Here is a 19,431-nt window from a genome sequence, read left to right as displayed (position 1 = left end):
AGAAAGTCAAATTTCCGCTCTAGAACTGACTTTCCAGATGAGCAGGAACATGTTTTTAATGATCAAGAGCTGTTGAAGGCTGGGTTTCAGGTACCTGGTCTGGAGTCCAAAGAATGACCCTTATTGTTGGAAGGCATGGCAGCATATCCTGTTCAGTACGGCCATGCTGAGATTTTAATTACTCTGCCGTGGAGCTTTGGGATAGATTGAGCAGCAATGGAAACAAACGCAGCCCTTCTTTACTGTGGGAAAAGGCCAAGTGTCTGCGTTCAGCATGACTGAGCCACTCATAAAAATGGTTTAATAAAGGTTTAATATTGCACAAGATATTACAACAGTTGTTTATAGTGCTAGTATAACAATACTGAAATGTAGATGTCATCAGACTTTCATGTATTTTTAACTGCTTTTAGTGTGTATATACGCTATCAGTTTCCAGGACAGGGTGGAGACGACAACAACAGATAGTGATGTAAGTGTGAAAACTGTCTTGAGAGGAAGACGGAGACAGCGGGAAAATCTCACAGGACAGACTGGAAGTCTGCTGCAGTGTGATGGGAAGACTTGAGGAAGGACTGGACTGAGAGAAGTGCACAATCGCAGCTTCAGCAATATGATGACTGAATTACACGATGATGGCATCCTGAGGGAAAGAAGACTCAGGATACACCAAAATATGATAAGTCCTAAAAATAGTGTCTGATGTTCTGAAATTCAAACAAAAATCTGAATTTGAACAGAAATGCAGCCAGTAAAAACAGCTGATTACTTTTACATGATACAGGATACTGAAAAAATAATAACTGGAAAATTGCGTTAGCATATGAGCCATTCAGCATCCTCTGTCTTCTGACTCAAATAAGTTGTTTCTGAAGATCCGGTTCTTATTCAACACTAAACTCTAATCTGAGTCTAATTCAGTCAAATTCCAGCAGAGAAGCCCTAAAAGGATTACCAGTCAGAACACACAGAGCTGAATGAACAAGTACACAGATCACATTATGTCCGGCATTACACCGGCTGCTGTTCGGTTCATGATCACCATGAGTCCAAATCCACAGACTCTGAGCTTTTGCAGCAGTCAACAAAACTTGATCCTGGCAACACAAAAAGAAACATGGCATCACAACTGAAGTTAAAAACACAAATCTAAAGGGTTTCCTATTTGGTCAACTTGAAAAGTAAATGACCACCAGAGATTCTGTCCTCTGTAAAACACATTTTTTGCCCAGTGCAGAGAGAAATCATAAACAGAGCATGATGGTTTGGTTCTCCGCATGCCCAAGCCAATGTAAATCTTAGCTGATTTCTAAAAAACAGGAAAGTGTTGGCAGATAACGTGTGGGAACGTTCCATTGTCAGATCAGACCTCTGACACCAGGTTTTCCTTTCCTCTGCAGACCTGGCGATGGCTGTCACTATACTAACAGGAGACAGAAGTGCCCCCCTACACACACACACACACCCCACACACACACACACACAATCTCACACTATTTTTCATTTGTATGCAGATATTACATTTCTTGTCTGTTTTCAGCTCTTGACTTCTTTGCTTTGAATCAATTTGAATTGTCATTTGTCTCAATATATATACAGTATGTCACTCTGGACCACAAAACCAGTCATAAAGATACTTTTCTTTGAAAAAGCTGAATAAATAAGCTTTCCATTAATGTATGGTTTGTTAGGATAGGACAATATTTGGTCGAGATACAACTATTTGAAAATCTGGAATCGGAGGGTGCAAAAAAATCTAAATATAGAAAACTGCCTTTAAAGTTGTCCAGATGAAGTTCTTAGTCATGCATATTACTAATAATAATACATTTTTGATATATTTATGGTAGGAATATTTGTCGATATCATTGTCGATAATTTTGACCCATGCAATGTATTGTTGATTATTGCCACAAATATACCCGTGACCCGATGACTGGTTTTGGGGTCCAGGATCTCTCATATTTATATATATATATTCTTAATCATTCCAGTTATTTGGTAGAAATTCCTGCTTCCAACAATCTGACAACTATTATTATTATTATTATTTATTCATTTATGTAAGCATTTAATTTAACATTTGATACCATTTAAAAAATCTATGATTTATCTTCCATATCTAACAGGACTTTTATCAAATACACAGATCTATAAACCTGAAGCCTTTAAAAAAAAAAATAAAAATAAAAAATACTATACTAATAGTAAAAATGATTTCTTAGAGTACATGGGGTTGAGAGGGCGGGGGTTTGTTTGAATAATTCATTTCTCATGAAAAGCAACAAGATGGCTGTCTGACCTAGATATCTAACCCCAATTAAAAATGTATGACATGTCATTCTCATGTGATTTGAATTATTCCACCATTGCAAATGCTTTAGTCAAAAAATTAAGTTTATAAATACATATTTCATAATCCTGCCAAAAAAAAACAATTATTTTAGATATTAAAAAGACATTTACATGACAACAACGTACTAAAAACGCCTGATAGACTTGCGTCTAGACCACATAATACACGTGCACATGACGTCAGAGTTTTCACAAATTCGCGTTTTTGTAGTTTAAACAAAGATGATAATGATATTTTTAAAAACGTGCACCCTGAAACCCGTTTTCAAAAGTTTGCGTATGCAGGCCCCCAAAATGTAAATGAACAGACAAAACGCACAAAAAGTTTTACATTTTAAGTAAAACTGTGTCATTTTTACCCTTCTTAAAAACAAACAAAAGTGTGGATGTAGCTTATGTTTTATTCACATTTATTTATAACAAAACTGTTACCTCAAAAATTAACTGAAAACTAGTTACATTTAGGGCATATTACTACTTCAACCGTAGCCTAAACATTCAAAACATTCAGCAGCAACATCAAAGGAAATGCTGTGAAACAGATCAGAAACATTTAACAAAATTGTTGGTCTGGTGTAAGGTTGATTCACTCTTTTCTTGGTCAACAGGTAAGTAGCCTACTAATCTGTCAACCAAAAGACAAGAAGAAAAAAATAGCAAAGCAATGTGAAGTCGAGACATGGAGATGGAACCCTCCTCACAAGTTACACAAAGGTCGATCATTTATAATTTCAAACACTGTGTTACTTTAGGACGATAAAAGGACCAGATGACATTATAATTATATTGTTGATGCAGTAAACAGTTAAGAGTGAACTTTCCAATGAACAAAAGGGAGGAACCAAGGTTTAGCAGGACAATTACATCTAATTGATAGCCATGTCAATCAGACATGCATGGGGTGATGACGACTGCGGTCCTTAAAAACACAGTCTGTCTTTGATCACACCACACATCATGACAGATTTTTGGTGTTATGAAATATACAGCAAACAATACTGATTCAATGCACCCGCCATACAATTATTTTCTTAATTTTCTACGAAAGACTGAAATCAATGTAAGCATATGTGATATGACCATATCTGATATAATAACACAAAATGTTAAAGCTGCAGTCCGTAACTTTTTCCGCTCTAGCGGTTAATAAACAGAACTGGGTGCGTATTGCGGAAGAACATTGCAGCCGGAGCTACTTCTCTCTGTTTATGCCTATGGCGAGTCACGCAGGGACTGTGCTCCTCAGCAGTGGTTCCTACCAGTCCGGTCTGAAATAGTCCCACTATAAACACTTATTATACGTGTACCATAATGATTCAGGGTAAGACAAAAACACGGCTTGAAAAATGGATTCATGTTATACATTCTCATTGTATAATTTTTGTAAATCTTGAACACAAAAAAAATTTACGGACAGCAGCTTTAAAAAATGACGATAAATAAAATGCAAAATTGCTGTGAATTGTTACAGTAGAATCTATGATCACATACGACTATGAAAGTATTTATATAATAATTTTTTATGTGTTAAAAATGTAAATTATTTATTGCTTTTACAGAACTTTAGTGTGACTTTACATCAAGGACTGATCAGCTATAAGTGGCACATGATTTAAACACACGTGTGCTAATAGAGAGTGTCTAAATAATAGTATCGTGTCAGAGTTTAAAGAAGAATGATTATAGTCCATCTGTTGTGCTTCTGAATGAATTCTAATGACACCCGTGAGACACTGACCTCAGCAGCTGCTTCAAGCTAATACGACCAAAACATCCACCATTTAGGTTAGAGACCGGCTAAAATCCAGACTGGTAAATAATTGAACGTTTTTTGCAAGTTTTTAACTTTATCTTAATACAAATAAATTATCAATAGCCAACATCTACAGACGTATATTTACACTGCACACACTACAGTTCAAAAGTTTGGGGCCAATATGCATTTTCTTTTTGTACTTTTATTCTACAAAGATGCATTAAATTGATCAAAAGTGACAGTAAGTCATTTATAATGTTCCTAAATATATGAAAACTTTATATTCTACGAATCCTGAAAAAAATGTATCACGGTTTCCTCAAAAATATTGAGCGGTACGACTGTTTTCAACATTGATAATAACAAAAAAAAACAAAAAAATACCAAATCATCATATTAGATTGATTTCTGAAGAATCATGTGATATCGGATTATTGATGCTGACATTTCAGCTTTTCATCACGGGAATAAATTACATTTAAAAAAATATTTAAATAGAGAACATTTTAAATTGTAAAAGGATATCACAAATATTACTATTTTTACTGTATGTTTGATCAAATCAAATGCAGCTTTGGTGAGCAAATTAGTTTCTCTTTCAAAAACAATTTAAAATCTTACCAACCCTAAATTTTACATTTTTGAACAGTAGTGTATTTATATAGTTATTATTTTCCTTACATTACTTTTTTTTGTTGCTATTTTAATGTTTGCAAATTATGTTTCAACTTTGTTTTGGGCTCTACTTAAAAATAAGCTCAAAATACCAATTGTTCATACCTGAGAATGATTAGTTGTTATGCAAAAAGTTGAGCAATTTATGCATAAAACACATTAATATATAAATGAATTACTTGACCTGTGAACACACTTGTTTTCAACTTAATACACAGTCATGTAGTGGTGTTTCTGGGTGTTAAGAGTCTCACCAAACTAAGCCATTTATGAAAACCACTTGATATTAAAGAACCAATAATTCATTATGTACAAATGTATGAATATTGGTCAACTCATACCAATTATCAGTCTAACTGTAGTTAAATCTACCAAGTCAATTTACTTAAAAGGCATCAAAATAACAAACATATGCCAACATTACATCCAGTGATACTCCTTATTTATTATTTATTGTGCCTGTCATGGAGCTATGACTAAATCTGACAATACTGAATTAAACAGATTACTGCTCGTGATCACTACCAAAACCTTTTATGTACAATTTATGGACAGAAAATTAACCACCAACTACAAATTACCAAAAGCAAATTGAGATTGAGCAATGGTGCAGAAACAAATTCAGCTCTACAACTGTCACATTTTAGTTCCTTTGAGGTCGGTAGTACAAGAAAGGCAACATAGAGAGAGAGAGAGAGACAGAGAGAGAGAGAGAGAGAGAGAGAGAGAGAGAGAGACAGAGAGAGAGAGAGAGAGAGAGATGTTGGACATTTGACACAGAACATCCCACTGTAGAACACAAACCCAAAATAAAAAGTCACACCAAAAAAAACTTTGTTCTACAAAAATAAATAGATATTTCCAGCAGCAGCCATTGGGCAACTTCATTAAGTGCTTTAAGGGATGTAAGTGTGTTTATGATCGTGTTTATCAGCTTAGATGTGACGTTTGGGTTTGATATTGATAGTGTTCACATGGCGACACACATTGCATCTTTAACTAATTAACTTTAGTCTCCTTGTAGCTTCTTCATGATCTGGCTGTTGAGTGGAGCTGTGGTGAAAAGTGTGCCCACAAAAGCGTGCGTCCCCCACATTACGTGCCGAATCACTTTACAACAGCCCAGGTCTTCAATCTGAAAACCTAAATGCCGATACCTTTCATCTGTCTCAAAGAGCGTGTTGTTTGTGTATGAACCGAAGAACTGAGAACAGAGAAGATTAAGAAAAGTTAAACAGCAGCTTTAGGATGGTTTCAAAAGTTCTGTATACGTTTATATGACTTACTGCAAGTCCAGATGACGGGTCTATGAAATCGGCCCAGAATCCTTCTGTTCGGAGAGCGTGACATATCTCCGTGGCACCTGCAATGAACTGCATACAACACAATTATTAACATTGATGCAACTTCTAATGAATGGCTTTGACTATGGAGCTTCCATTCAGTTGAGCTTAAATTGTTTTAGCACACATTCAGTTATAAATCTTTTCTTTGAATAAAGCTGCTCATAAACAAACAACAGCGTGAGAATAATAGAATCCCTGCAGCATTCCTTCAGCATGGCCCCACACCAATTAGACAGGAACTCCACAGTGATGTGAACCAGACAATAACAGTAAATAACACTGACTGCAAAAGCATGGATTTTGGGTCCACTCTCTCATGGATTTTTTTTGTACTAAAGCCACATAACTTTGTTTAAGGACAATACAAAGTCATAGAGAGGGGATAACTGAATTATGAGCTACTCTGATAAGAAGGCTTCATTTAGGCACGGTGTGTACAGTAATTATATCATATTTAATATTACATATAAAGGTAAATGTTATAATATTAATATATATTATAATATAAATATGTATTATATACTATTTTACTGTTACTATTATATATTATTACAATATACTTAACTTCATATAAATATATATAAAAAAAAAAATATATATATATATATATATATATATATATATATATATATATATATATATATATATATATATATATATATATATATATATATATATATATATATATATATATATATGACAAATATCTATCTATCTATCTATCTCTATCTATCTATCTATCTATCTATCTATCTATCTATCTATCTATCTATCTATCTATCTATCTATCTATCTATCTATCTATCTATCTATGTCAAAAGTTTGGACACATCACAATTTTTTATGTTTTTGAAAGAAGTCTCTTATGCTCATTAAGCCTGCATTTATTTGATCAAAGTACAGGACAAAAACCATTAATATTGTGAAATATTATAACAACTTTAAATTATTATTTTTTTATTTTAATATACTTTAAAATATAATTTATTTCTGTGATGCAAAGCTGAATTTTTATCAGCCATTACTCCATCATTTCAATATGTTGATTTATTATCAATGTTGGAAACAGTTGTGCTGCTTAATATTTTTTATAACCTCTCATAGTTTTATTTTTTCAGAATTCTTTGATGAATAAAAAGAAAAGAAAAAAAGAAAAAGAAAAAAAAGAACAGCATTTATTTCAAATAGAAATATTTTCGTAACAATTTACACTAGGCCTACTGTTCTAAAGTTTGGTGTCAGAATGTTTTTTTTTCTTTCATTTTTTGAAAGATATTAATACTTTTATTCAGTAAGGATGTGATAAATTGATAAAAAGTAATAGTAAAGAGATTTATATTGTTGGAAAAGATTTCTATTTTGAATAAATGCATTTATTTTTTTTCCTAAAAAAAAACTCAGATATATATATATATATATATATATATATATATATATATATATATATATATATATATATATATATATATATATATATATATATATATATATATATATATATATATATATAAAAATATATAAAGCAGCACAACTGTTACCATCATTGATAACTGAATATCAAAATAGCATATTAGAATGATTTCTGAAGGATCATGTGACATTGAAGACTGGAGTAATGGCTGATGAAAATTCAGCTTTGCATTACAGAAATAAATTATATTTTAAAGTATTTTAAATTGTAATAATATTTCACAATATTACACTTTTTTCTGTATTTTTGATCAAATAACTGCAGGCTTGATGAGGATAAGAGACTTCTTTCAAAAACATAAAAAAATAGTGATGTCTCCAAACATTTGACTGGTAATGTTAACAGTATAGTTCTAGACAGATCAACTCACCTTAGCCAGCAGCTCTTCTCTTTCCTGGTCCACTTGCTCAGTCCAGGCCGTCATGTCGTTCTGTGTCCTCTGAGTCACAGTGACCACCATCAAGCCAGTTGACGGCGCCTCAGGGAACATGGACTCAAAATCTGAAAAAGATGATGAACAGGGTACACGCATATGAATAAACATTAAACACATGAAAGCTACACTAGAGTACAAAGGAATAAATATCTGTACAGTAATTACGCATTAAAACACTGTTACATTTTGGGATCTAGAACAACCACAACGTTCAGTGCCTAAAATACATATGGAAATGCTACCCTCTTGTGGTCATTTTTGATATTACACCATTCAAACCGAGCTTACCACTACTGCCAACAACCTCGTCAGAAAGTCACAGTTCAATATATCAATGTTAAATCTGATCAATTAAAATAGTATACTGACCTTTCTTTAACAATTCAGGGCAAGACTGAATGGCACACTCCACACTGGAATGATCAAAAAAGTGCTCTCCTTTATCCATGTTCTGCGCTGCAGAAGTTTTATCACTTTCCTAAAAATAAAGAACACGTATACATGGATGTATACATATATATACACAGTATTTTATTCTCTCTCCCTCTCTATCTACCCCTCCCTCTCTACATATATATAGAGAGAAATATTTGGTGTCAAGATTTTTTTAATTGATAATTAAATAAATAAATAATTGATCTTTTAAATTGATCAAAAGTGACAGTAAAGATTTTGACATTACAAAATAAAAAATGCTGTTCTTTTGAACTTTCTACTCATCAAAGAAACCTTTAAAAATGTATGGTTTCTTCAAAAATATTGAGCAGCTCAACAGCATTGATAATAATATGTAATGTTTCTTGAGCAGCAATTCAGCATATTATGATATCTGAAGGATCATGTGACAAGTAATGATGCTGAAAATTCAGCTTTGCGTCACAGGAATGAATTACATTTCAGAATATATTCAAAAAGAAAATAGTTCATCTTAAATTGTAATAAGATTTCACAATATACTGTACTTTGATCAAATACAAGCAGCCTTGGTGAGCAAAAAAGATTTTAAATGATATATAAACCCAACAGAACCAAGAACATTATTAGAACATCACATAGTATTTTACATCATAATAACAATATCATGTTACATTTATTATGAGATAACCCTTATTATGAGCAAGCAATAGCAACATTAATTTATTAATGATAGTGAAGTCATCTGTTTTTCAAATTCATGTTGCTAATTTTGATCTTTAAGCATTATCTTCACAACCATTAATAATGTTATTTTACTAGTTATTTATTTATTCAGTAATTTTTTCAGAAAGCATCATACATGAAGCTCATTGATGAAGTGGGCCAGGATGAAATTGTGCCTCTCGCTGCTGGACTGAGAAGTGAGCACGTCTGGCATCACACTGTGGATAGGTGTGGTCCTCTGCTCCGCTTGACCCTCCAAATGACAGTCAAAACCCACGTTACCCGGCAACTGGAAGCGCTTATCCTGAGGCCCAAACGGGCCCATGTTCTCATCTGGCCACACTGTCCTGGGTGCTATTCACAGGAAATAACCAACACAAACCATTAGAAAACACCCTTTAAAACTTATATTACATCTGACGAATGATACAACAGCAATTAATGTTATTAATCTGTATGTCTTATTTTGTAATATGTATACCTGAAAAGGCAATTACTAAATTCTCATTTATTAAAGGACACCTGATTCTTTAGTATTCTGCACTAATTTACCAACGTTAGGGGTTGTGTTGTTCATGTGAGGCTCATCTGAGCCGGACGCCCCAGAGAAAGTTCTGGCTCCCACAACACGATGAACTAGAATATGAAGCCCTGGCAGGTACGTCACCAGCCGAGCTCTGCTGCAGAGCACCTGGGAAAACACAGCAAGCAGTTTTACAGCGCTTATAAACATCTCATAGGGGAACAATAACAAACATGTAATCATAATGTTAGATTTTGTTGTGTTTACTTGGATCCACTTAGCAAAGACTAGGGTTTTCAGTAGTATACTTACACTGGCCATCCTGTTGGGCTTCTCTTCTTTACCGTTCACCTGCTGTGGGAGGAGGAAAAAATAATATGGTCACATGACAATACTTATTAAAATAAACACACACACACACACACACACACACACACACACACACACACACAAAACAAATGCAGCTCTTCATTGGGTACCTGACAAAACAATGACTATTATTTTGAGCTGGATAAAACATGGATGGCAGCAATGTGTCCAAGATCTTATATTTACAGACGAACTGAACAGCCAAGTAAAGCTTCAAAGAAACGGCTAATTTTGTTAAAATCATCATGAGTTGTAATATTTCCTCAGTTATTACGGATAACTAAACAATAATAATCTGCACAGTGTAATATGTAACGTTAATCAAACAGTGGCTGTCTGTTGTGCAACTTACAGAGAGGTCATAACTTTTATCTTCGATAAAGAAAGAATACAACTTAACGTTACCTCTATAAAAAACTAAACGTTCGGGCTTCAACCATTGTAAAATGCAATCACAGATTAAATATAAGTAAACCGTTAATGACACATTTGTTATTTACGCATGTCTCATTATCCCATTGGCTAAACTATGTTGAAAAGTTACATTTAATAATAATCACTCCAATAATAATGAAACATATCCTGTGTTCTGTATTTGTTGGTCATCTCTTTGAAGATGCGCAATAACGATATTCAAATTAAGCGAGTTTGTTTGTTCTTACCTGAATTGTGTACCTGATGTATGTTAGCTGTTAGCTTGCTAACAGCTAGACTTGTTTAACCTTATGATTACGTAACAACGGCAGCGTATAAAGGACAAACTCAAGAACGTCCCTGAAATTCCTTACAGCTCCACTAGATGTCCACAAAACGTAACAAATGTTTCACTTGATCGTTATTTGGGCTCATTTCCGATAGCACGTGAAGGCAGCATAAGACTTGGGTTCTATTCAAATATATAACGGACAAAAAGTCTTTCATTTAGGATCCTTGAGTAAAAATAATGAAATAATTAACATTATATATATATATATATATATATATATATATATATATATATATATATATATATATATATATATATATATATATATATATATATATATATATATATAAAGTAGGCTATTACTGTTTGAATTTGTTTTATTGAGGTAAGCATTGAAACTTGGAGGTGTAACAGGAACAACTGTGAATAGCCTATGCTTTATGCTGCCTTCACCTGCTATCGGAATTATCGTAAATAGCTACTAGTTTCCTGGTTAAAAAATTGGACATGAACGCCCTCTCAAGTAAAAATTTGAATGCGATGAGCTCGTAATCACGACTTCCGAAGTGGGAAGTCGGACATTTCTAGTAGCATGTGAAGGCAGCATAGTGGTGTTCTGGTTATGGAATCATCGACACATTGAATAAAAGCATCAATGTTATTACAATTTATCTTCTATTTTCTGCCTTGCATCAGAAAGGGTACAAATCTCATTACTTTCAGCCATGAAGAAAACATGACATTTGAAAACCAAACAAAATTTATATAGATTTTTCCATTTCTTCCAAGCGTGCAAGACCAGCCAGAGAATGTGATTTATGTCGTCTATTAAAATTGTCTTGGCATTTCTTCCTTTATTCTACTAAAGCCAGCTTAAAATACATGAATAATATGTGGCTTTTCTGCAGTACAGCATGCTTTCAACGTTCATAATTCAATGACAATAAGAAAACAGTGATTTATTATTTCATCTTTCACTGTAGTATTTTTATAGCAAATGTAACTTGCACCAACTGCTTTTGACATTAATAAAAGCCAAACATTATCCTTAAAGGTTTTATAATGTATTGATTTATTGAGTATTCTAATATCCGTTGGTATTCTAGATTGTCCATCCTAAACAAACAACAAAGGAACAATTATTCTGTTTAATAATGAGAAGATACTGATAGACAAATGTATGTGTACCTGAGCTCACTCTATAAGTAAAACAAAAATAAGATGAAAAACATTCCATTTGAAGCACTGCATTACATGAGATTAGTGTTACAAAATGACAAATATGCATATGACTGGGTCAACATGTCAAATAATGCAAATAAACATAACAGTGTCCAACTGCAAGGGTATTTCGTTTGTTCTCTGCTTTTTCTTTTTTGTTCCATTTTTTCATACATTATGGGTCAGTTGTGCAATACTAAAAACAGCAACAGAGCCCATTTCTGCAAAGGACGAAAGGCTTTTGTTGGGACCTATTAAAGCTTTCACTGCCCCGCATGCTCTTCTGAAACTCTGAGGACATTCCAGGTCACCCTGAAGCAGTGAATTGCATTACCAGGCACCGTTTGTCAGTCCTATCAATGAGCATGTTCCAACTCAACATCTAAAAGCTGTACCAAAGCCAAAGGGTTTCTCCTCAACAAAGGCACTGCTAAAAACTGCAGCACTGCACTCACTCAAATGAAGTGTAATGGAATTAAATAGCTTCAGGTTTTCCTATAGTGTTCTTTTAGTGGCACTTGGCCACTTGGCTGCCTTATTTTTCTCATGATAAAAGCACAAAAGATGTCCTAAGATGACTTGTTCTTTGAATGTCAAACGTGTGTACAGTACTGATGGAAATTCTATACATAGACGTCTGTAAAAAAATCTGTTTATAAATGTATTAGTTCATGATATCTAAAGCATTATGTTATGAATTGAACCTTATTGTTAAGCATATAATAATTTTTTTAAACATTCAAAAGTGCTCAATATCTCCATATATCTATTTCTCGAAACCAAAAACCGCCATAATAAAATGAAAACCTCTATCTTCAGGCTTCATGACCTTGTGTGCAGTAAGTTATTTCCTCTCCTGTATAACTGCAGTCATGAATCAGTCTCCACATAACACATGATTCTTTTCATGACAGCTTCTCGATTAGGCTACATCAAAACTGGATTAGAGAGAAATGTGTTTCTGTTAGATATCAAATGAGAAATAGACAGGCCAGTCTGCACTGCGGCAGGATTTCCTGTGATCATCCTTTTCTTATAAGTGTGTTTGGCCGTTCCCCATGCTATGCCATACAGTGACACATAGAGATCTAGATAACTGTTTGAGTTCAACTTTTTTGCAACAGTTTGGGAGGAGTTGGAGGCCCCTTTCTATTCCAACATCACAATGGATCTCATTCACAAATAACTGTGTGGATTAATCATACTTTACAGTACACAGGAAAACTCCCAATGAAAAATATGCGCTCCGTCTTATTAGATGAGGCAGCGAGATGTGTTTAGTGGAACTGCACATTTCATAATGGATTAGCTAATAGGGGTATAACTGATAATGAGAATGTAAAGTAATGTTATTTCATTACTCACTATTTTAGTGCACACACACAAAAAAAATGTTTCTTCAGCGGTTCTTTGGGGTGGTTGAGATGCTATATAGCACCGTTACCGCATAAAGAACCTGTTAAGCCAAGTATGGTTCTTCAGCGGTTCTTTCCATTGCCATACAAAGAATCTGTTAAGCCCCAGTATAAAGGTTCTCTCACTTTCTCTTAGCCTCTTAGTTTAGTTGGGGAAAGGATTAAAACAACATTAAAATACAGTGTATTTCCTGAAGATAATGTGGTTCTTAACATTTTGCTCCCAAGTCCCATATTCCAGGGCCCCCACACAAGACTTTTTGACCTCAGAAAAGCATAAAAGTGTTTCAAAACAGCTTTTTCCATTGTAATCAATTCCCATTCATAGCAAACATATGAGAGTGGAGTAACTCAAATCTAAGGAGACGAATGGGGTGGTTCTATTGTTCTACACGGCACCATTTGTAATAATCCAAGTTGTCGTTCCTCAGGAATGTGTAACTGAAGGACTGGAATGCCTGAGAGATTCCAGAATGATGCTACTGCAGGATTACTAAACGCATTCAGCCTTTTAGACATCTGCTCTTTTTATGAGAAAAGAGAAAACCGGGGCAACAGGTATATAATAATGAGAAATTGTTCCTCTCTGGGTTTCAAAGACAAAACATCCTGAGTTACAACAAGCCACCACATGCTGTCGTTTACCGTAGAACAGGTCGAATCAGAGATACCTGCTTTCTGTGCATTGCAACAGAGTATATGTACTATTCTGGCCAGAGACACAAACCATTTACTCTAGAGCATGAAAAAGACGATTGTGTAATATGACTTGTTTTTTGATATGTGAGATAGATAGATCGAAAACCTTTCAGTGTTTCCTTTTAACCCCCTAGCATTGTCATTATGACTAATGGTGACAGTACCATATGAGGACAATTTTATACTTTTTCGTTGAGATTAAATCTTTTTTTTTTTAAATGCGGTTGTCACACCATGTTTTAACATTCTAGTCTTTATATATGATATTTGAGTCCCCATAAATGAAAAATGTGTACCACGCCTAACACATTTTACACTTACATAAACTCTTATGTTGTTTAGTATTGTAAGTGTTTATATTTTCCTTTGGTATTGTTTTATCTTGCCTGTAGCACAAATCTGGGACAGCACCCTAAAAAGAAAAAAGGAAAAACCAACATGATGGCCCTGGGTTTGCCACAAACTTTCAATTTCTCATATTCTCTCATGAAATGGACCCAATGTAAATATACTCCCCCTCCTCCTTCTAGACTGTCCTTGCACTTAGTCTTCTGTAGTTATTTTAGTTTGTTTCATGTTGTGGGAACAGCAGATTTCTGGCAAATTGCCTCCATCTCAAAGTCTTTCCCTCCTTACGGTTCAATCTAAAATCAGGTGAGGAGCTGCCTTGTAACAGAAGAGGCCCATTCCTGATGTTTAACTTTCACATTCCACAGACTCAACACAGTTTGTTATTCTATATTCTGGTGGTCCAGCGGGGGTTGCGAATAACGTTTTTCGAAAAATTTTGTTATCAGATCCATATGTTTCCACGCACAACGAGAGACCACTACCTCTCAAATTGTTGAGTTCTGTGTAGAGCACATGTGGTACTTCTGCTCACTCAGCACAAAGCTGCACTGAACCTGATAGGGTTTCTAGGGACAGAAAAGGAAATGACATAAACATGTAGACAGTGATAGTGACAGAGACGTGTATTAGTATAGACATGGTTCTATGGAAAAGTTCAGTATGAATCCAGTATAAACCAGCATGAATTCCATGTTGGTCTATAACGTTTTTTATGCTGGTTAGAGCTGGTATATTTCTCTGGACCAGAAGTTCTCAAGCAAAGCTGAGCTGGTCAATCACCACTCCTGTTTCTCATGCTGGTGACCAGCAACCAGCATCCCAGTATGCAAAACATACCTTTTGGTGACCAGCAATGCTGATTTTTTTAGCAGGGAAAATAAGCATCACTTAAGTGTTTCCATATGTGATCAGTATGTATTAAAAGCATTTCTATCATGATTTGTAAATGATCCAGGATGGAGTCAGTTCTTGTTGGTTGACTGTGAAGATGTGGTATTCATTCAGTCATGGAACAGCTTCTTGCTCTGGCTATCCTCCAATTCTGAGAACATTCCTTGTCTGGGCTGTGCTCTTAAACTGCTGCGGACACAGGAGGGTGTTCACTATTATTTGCAGCATATAAAAATAATAGTGATACAATATAAGATTTAATAATTTTGTGTAGTATCCCTGCTAGAAAAAGTAGGTTCCCAGAACGTTCTCAGAACGTCCCCGCAAGTGTCCAGGACGTCATCTATAACGTTCCTAGAACGTTCTGAGAGGGTCATGATGTGGAGTTCTTTAAAGTGTTGGGGAACGTTATTTGGTGGACCTTCACGGAACATTCAGGATGTTTTTGGAACGTTTAGGGCAGTGGTTTTCAAACCTGTCCTGGAGGCACCCCAGCCCTTATGGACATTCAGGATGTTCTTGGAACGTTTAAGGCAGGGGTTTCCAAAATGTATGATGCCAAGGACCCCCAAATACGATTAATCTTTTATGAGGGACCCCAATTCTAATTTCCATCTATTTTTATGAAAAAACATTTGAACTGTTAGATAAATTGTGTGGCATTATAAATACAAAATAATGTTTCCAAACTTAATAAATTGGCAATACTTAATGTTGTATGTACTGTATAAACCTGAAGAAGAAAATTTTTCACTTAAAAATTATATTTTATAAGCAACTTTCACAATAAATGTATGTAAGCAGCTCACGTACTGCGTTAAGAATACTGCCTTACAACCCCAGTGAGCAAGATAAATGGGACTTAGTAGAAAGATACAAAGAAAACATACAATTCTGGAAAGTAGCCTATACGGCAAGAAACAGAATATTCGGTAGACTTTATCCATATTTGCTTTGTCTTTTTATTCTCTGAAATTTTCTGGGGACCCCTTAGGACCTTCTGGAGGACCCCTGGGGGTCCCCGGACCCAAGTTTGAAAACCCCTGGTTTAAGGGACCAGTTTATTTGGAAATTTGATGTTCCCAGAACGTTCTCAGAACGTCCCCACTGGTGTCCAGGACGTCACCTATAACGTTCCTAAAATGTTCCGAGATGGTCATGATGTGTAGTTCTTTAAAGGGTTGGGGAACATTATTTGGTGGACCTTCACGGAACATTCAGGATGTTTTTGGAACGTTTAGGGCAGTGGTTTTCAAACCTGTCCTGGAGGGACCCCAGCCCTGCACATTTTGTATGTCTCCCTTATCAGACACACCCAATTTAGTTATTTTTGTTCTTATGGTCCCCTAAACCACTGGTGCAAATCCTGTCCCCATCTGACCAGCAGAGGACCATATGGGAACGTTCTGTTAATGTACCAAATGTCCTCTTTGTAAGTGTGGTGTGACCATAGAATAACCAAAATGGAACATCCCCCTAAAGTCATATCGGAAACTTTATTATATGACCAACAGAGGACCATGTTGGAATGTTCTGTTAACGTCCCAAATATCCTCTTTGTATTGTTGATGTGTGACCATAGAATAACCGAAATGTAACGTCCCCCTAAAGTCATATCAGGAACATTATTATATGACCAACAGAGGACCATGTGGGAACGTTCTCTTAACATCGCAAATGTCCTCTTTGTAATGTTGCTATGTGACCATAAAATAACCAAAATGGAACGTCCCCCTAAAGTTATATAAGGAACCTTGAACTGCAGCACTTTTATAACCAAAAGAGGACGTTTTAGGAACATCCCTATAATGTTCTGTAAAGGTTCGTGATTTTTGTCACCTTTAGAGAACCTTTAGGGAACGTTGCGCAAGGTCGCTAGAACGTCCCATCCTATGGGGATATCAGATTACACAAAATCTGATCAAATTATTATTTAAATATTTTGTTTACAAAAAGAAGTATATACCAATATGTGTACATTACTCTGTTAAAATGACATATGATTTCATTATTACTGCTTATGATGGTCATGTTTTACTCCCACAGAGCGCAAAGCAAAACATAATTATGATCCATGTGATTTTTGTAAGACACAGGCGTGTGGAGCCAGCAATATTGCGAAACTTTTGAGAAAATAGGACAAACCAACCACAGAACATTCTTTTCGCATTTCATCAAAAGCTAGCCCTCCCTATAAGGTTGAAAAGTCCCTCCATGGCTGTTTTCTCTTAAAATATATTGTATTAACCTCACGGTGAGTGCTCTTTGGGATAAATGACAGTCTTTATTGGAAGCAAAGATTCATCATATTAGAACATAAGATCAGGACATTCAACCCATTTTAAACTTAGTTCATTGTTGCAAAAGCTGGACTGAGGCTTTTGTGAATATGGATAATTGACATAAAATGCACATGAAACAAACAACAAATATTATGACTGTGACTTACCATATCTGCTGCTTTTTAAGGTTGCTGTTGAAAGGACTGACTAAAATACCTCCTCATGGTCATTTTGCTTGCGCCCTTACAGTCCGTAGACTGCTCTCTGAATCATGCTTTCAAGGATATTTGAGCATTTTCTCAGGCACTATAGATGAATCTTTACAGCCTAGGGTTAATTCAGAATTGGACATATTTTGTTAAATAATCTGGAACATTATTAAAGTGTGTATTTGCATTTGTGTTAAGTTGGGTCTCTTTTATCTTTACACGCAGGAAATGTGTAACAAAATTCAGAAGTCGAAATTCAGATGGTTTCAAAATGGGCCGATGAGTGCGAAATCATCATTATGAACTAGGCCCATTTTTTACCTGATATCATCCTATAATTTGGTTAGTATTGAAAATAAAGAAATGTTAGTGTTGAGTTGTAATATTATTAATTTAGAAAGTTTTTTAGAGAAATTAGGCAAAGAAGTCTTATCTGTAAAAAAATAAAAGATCTAGGCAATATAGGCTAACTCGCACTACCATTCGAAGGATTGTGGCCAGTACGATTTGTATGCATGATATATAGTGGCATTTATAATGTTACATAAGATTTCAATTTCAAATAAAAGCTGTTCTTTTGAACTTTCTCTTCATCAAAGAATCCTGAATAAAATGTAGGCCTATCACAGTTTCTACTAAAATATTAAGCACAACTGTTTTCAATATTGATAACAATAAGGAAAATTTATTGAGCACTAATCAGCATATTAAAGAGTACATAACACACAATTTCTGCTAATCTCATGTTAATCTTGAGTACCTATAGAGTAGAATTGCATCATTCATATCTCTGAAGAGTCTTTAGTTTTATCAGATTTATAAAAGACAGATACGCTGTACAGATTCTTTCTGCAAACAGCCGAGCTCGTGGAGACGTGCAGTGGGCTGAGCTAAAGATTCACAAGCACAAACAAACACACATTGGATGCGTCTCAATCAGCTCCCTAGTACAGTAGTCAGGGCACTGATCAGGGAGTCGGCCGCATTTATGTACACGATATACTGATTCACGACCTAGAAAGCTAGGGAGCTGATTGAGACGCACCCACACACACATACACAATACATCATTGCATTATCTCTAGATCACTTTTGATTCACTATACATTTGTGTTGTTTATTATATGCACTTGCGCATTGATTGAGTGAGAGAATGCTTGTGTGACAAGAGAGATGTGACTGCTCTAACGCTGACTGATGTTCCAGCGTAATAGTTACTTTTCCACTTTGATTCGTAGCGTTGATCAGAGTGCTTTCTTTTCCTGTGTATCCTTCCTCACTCTTTTACATGTTTTCCTTCTCGCCTCCTGTTTTTTCTGTTTTTCATCTGGGCAGACTTTAAAGGGTTAGTTCACCCAAAAAAAAAACTAAATAACGACTTATATAGTGATGACCAATTTCAAAACACTGCATCATGAAGCTTCGAAGCGTTATGAATTAGCGAGTCGAATCATGATTCGGACCGCGTGTCAAACCGCCAAAATGCTGAAATCTCGTGACTTTGGCGATTCAAACCGCTGAATCGACTCACTGATTCATAACGCTTCGAAGCTTCATGATGCATTGTTTTGAAATCCGTCATCACT

General features: G+C 35.0%; 1 protein-coding gene across 1 annotated transcript; it reads right to left on the bottom strand.

Annotated features, from left to right (window-relative positions):
- Positions 1-2,738: 2,738 nt before the first annotated feature.
- On the bottom strand, positions 2,739-10,822 carry mmadhcb (metabolism of cobalamin associated Db). Its single transcript, XM_079822235.1, has 8 exons — positions 10,734-10,822; positions 10,015-10,056; positions 9,732-9,870; positions 9,316-9,533; positions 8,409-8,517; positions 7,974-8,104; positions 6,073-6,159; positions 2,739-5,990 (listed from the first exon to the last, which is right to left on the bottom strand). The coding sequence occupies exons 2-8, from the start codon at positions 10,021-10,023 to the stop codon at positions 5,796-5,798; spliced, it is 888 nt and encodes a 295-aa protein (XP_079678361.1). The 5' UTR covers positions 10,024-10,056; positions 10,734-10,822; the 3' UTR covers positions 2,739-5,795.
- Between the last annotated feature and the right edge of the window lie 8,609 nt (positions 10,823-19,431).

The sequence above is a fragment of the Gobio gobio genome, assembly GCF_949357685.1.
Source record: "Gobio gobio genome assembly, chromosome: 7".
NCBI classification, from domain to species: Eukaryota; Metazoa; Chordata; class Actinopteri; order Cypriniformes; family Gobionidae; genus Gobio; species Gobio gobio.
The sequence above is the reverse complement of the archived record's forward strand: the minus strand, read 5'-3'. Positions and strand labels throughout refer to the sequence as shown.

Excerpts from the sequence above, each read along its gene's own strand:
- mmadhcb (XM_079822235.1), bottom strand. Across the intron at positions 8,518-9,315 it reads ACTTCATCAATGAGCTTCAT|GAAAGTGATAAAACTTCTGC; the intron begins GTATGATGCTTT and ends CTTTATTTTTAG. Across the intron at positions 8,105-8,408 it reads CCCTGAATTGTTAAAGAAAG|ATTTTGAGTCCATGTTCCCT; the intron begins GTCAGTATACTA and ends CATCTTTTTCAG.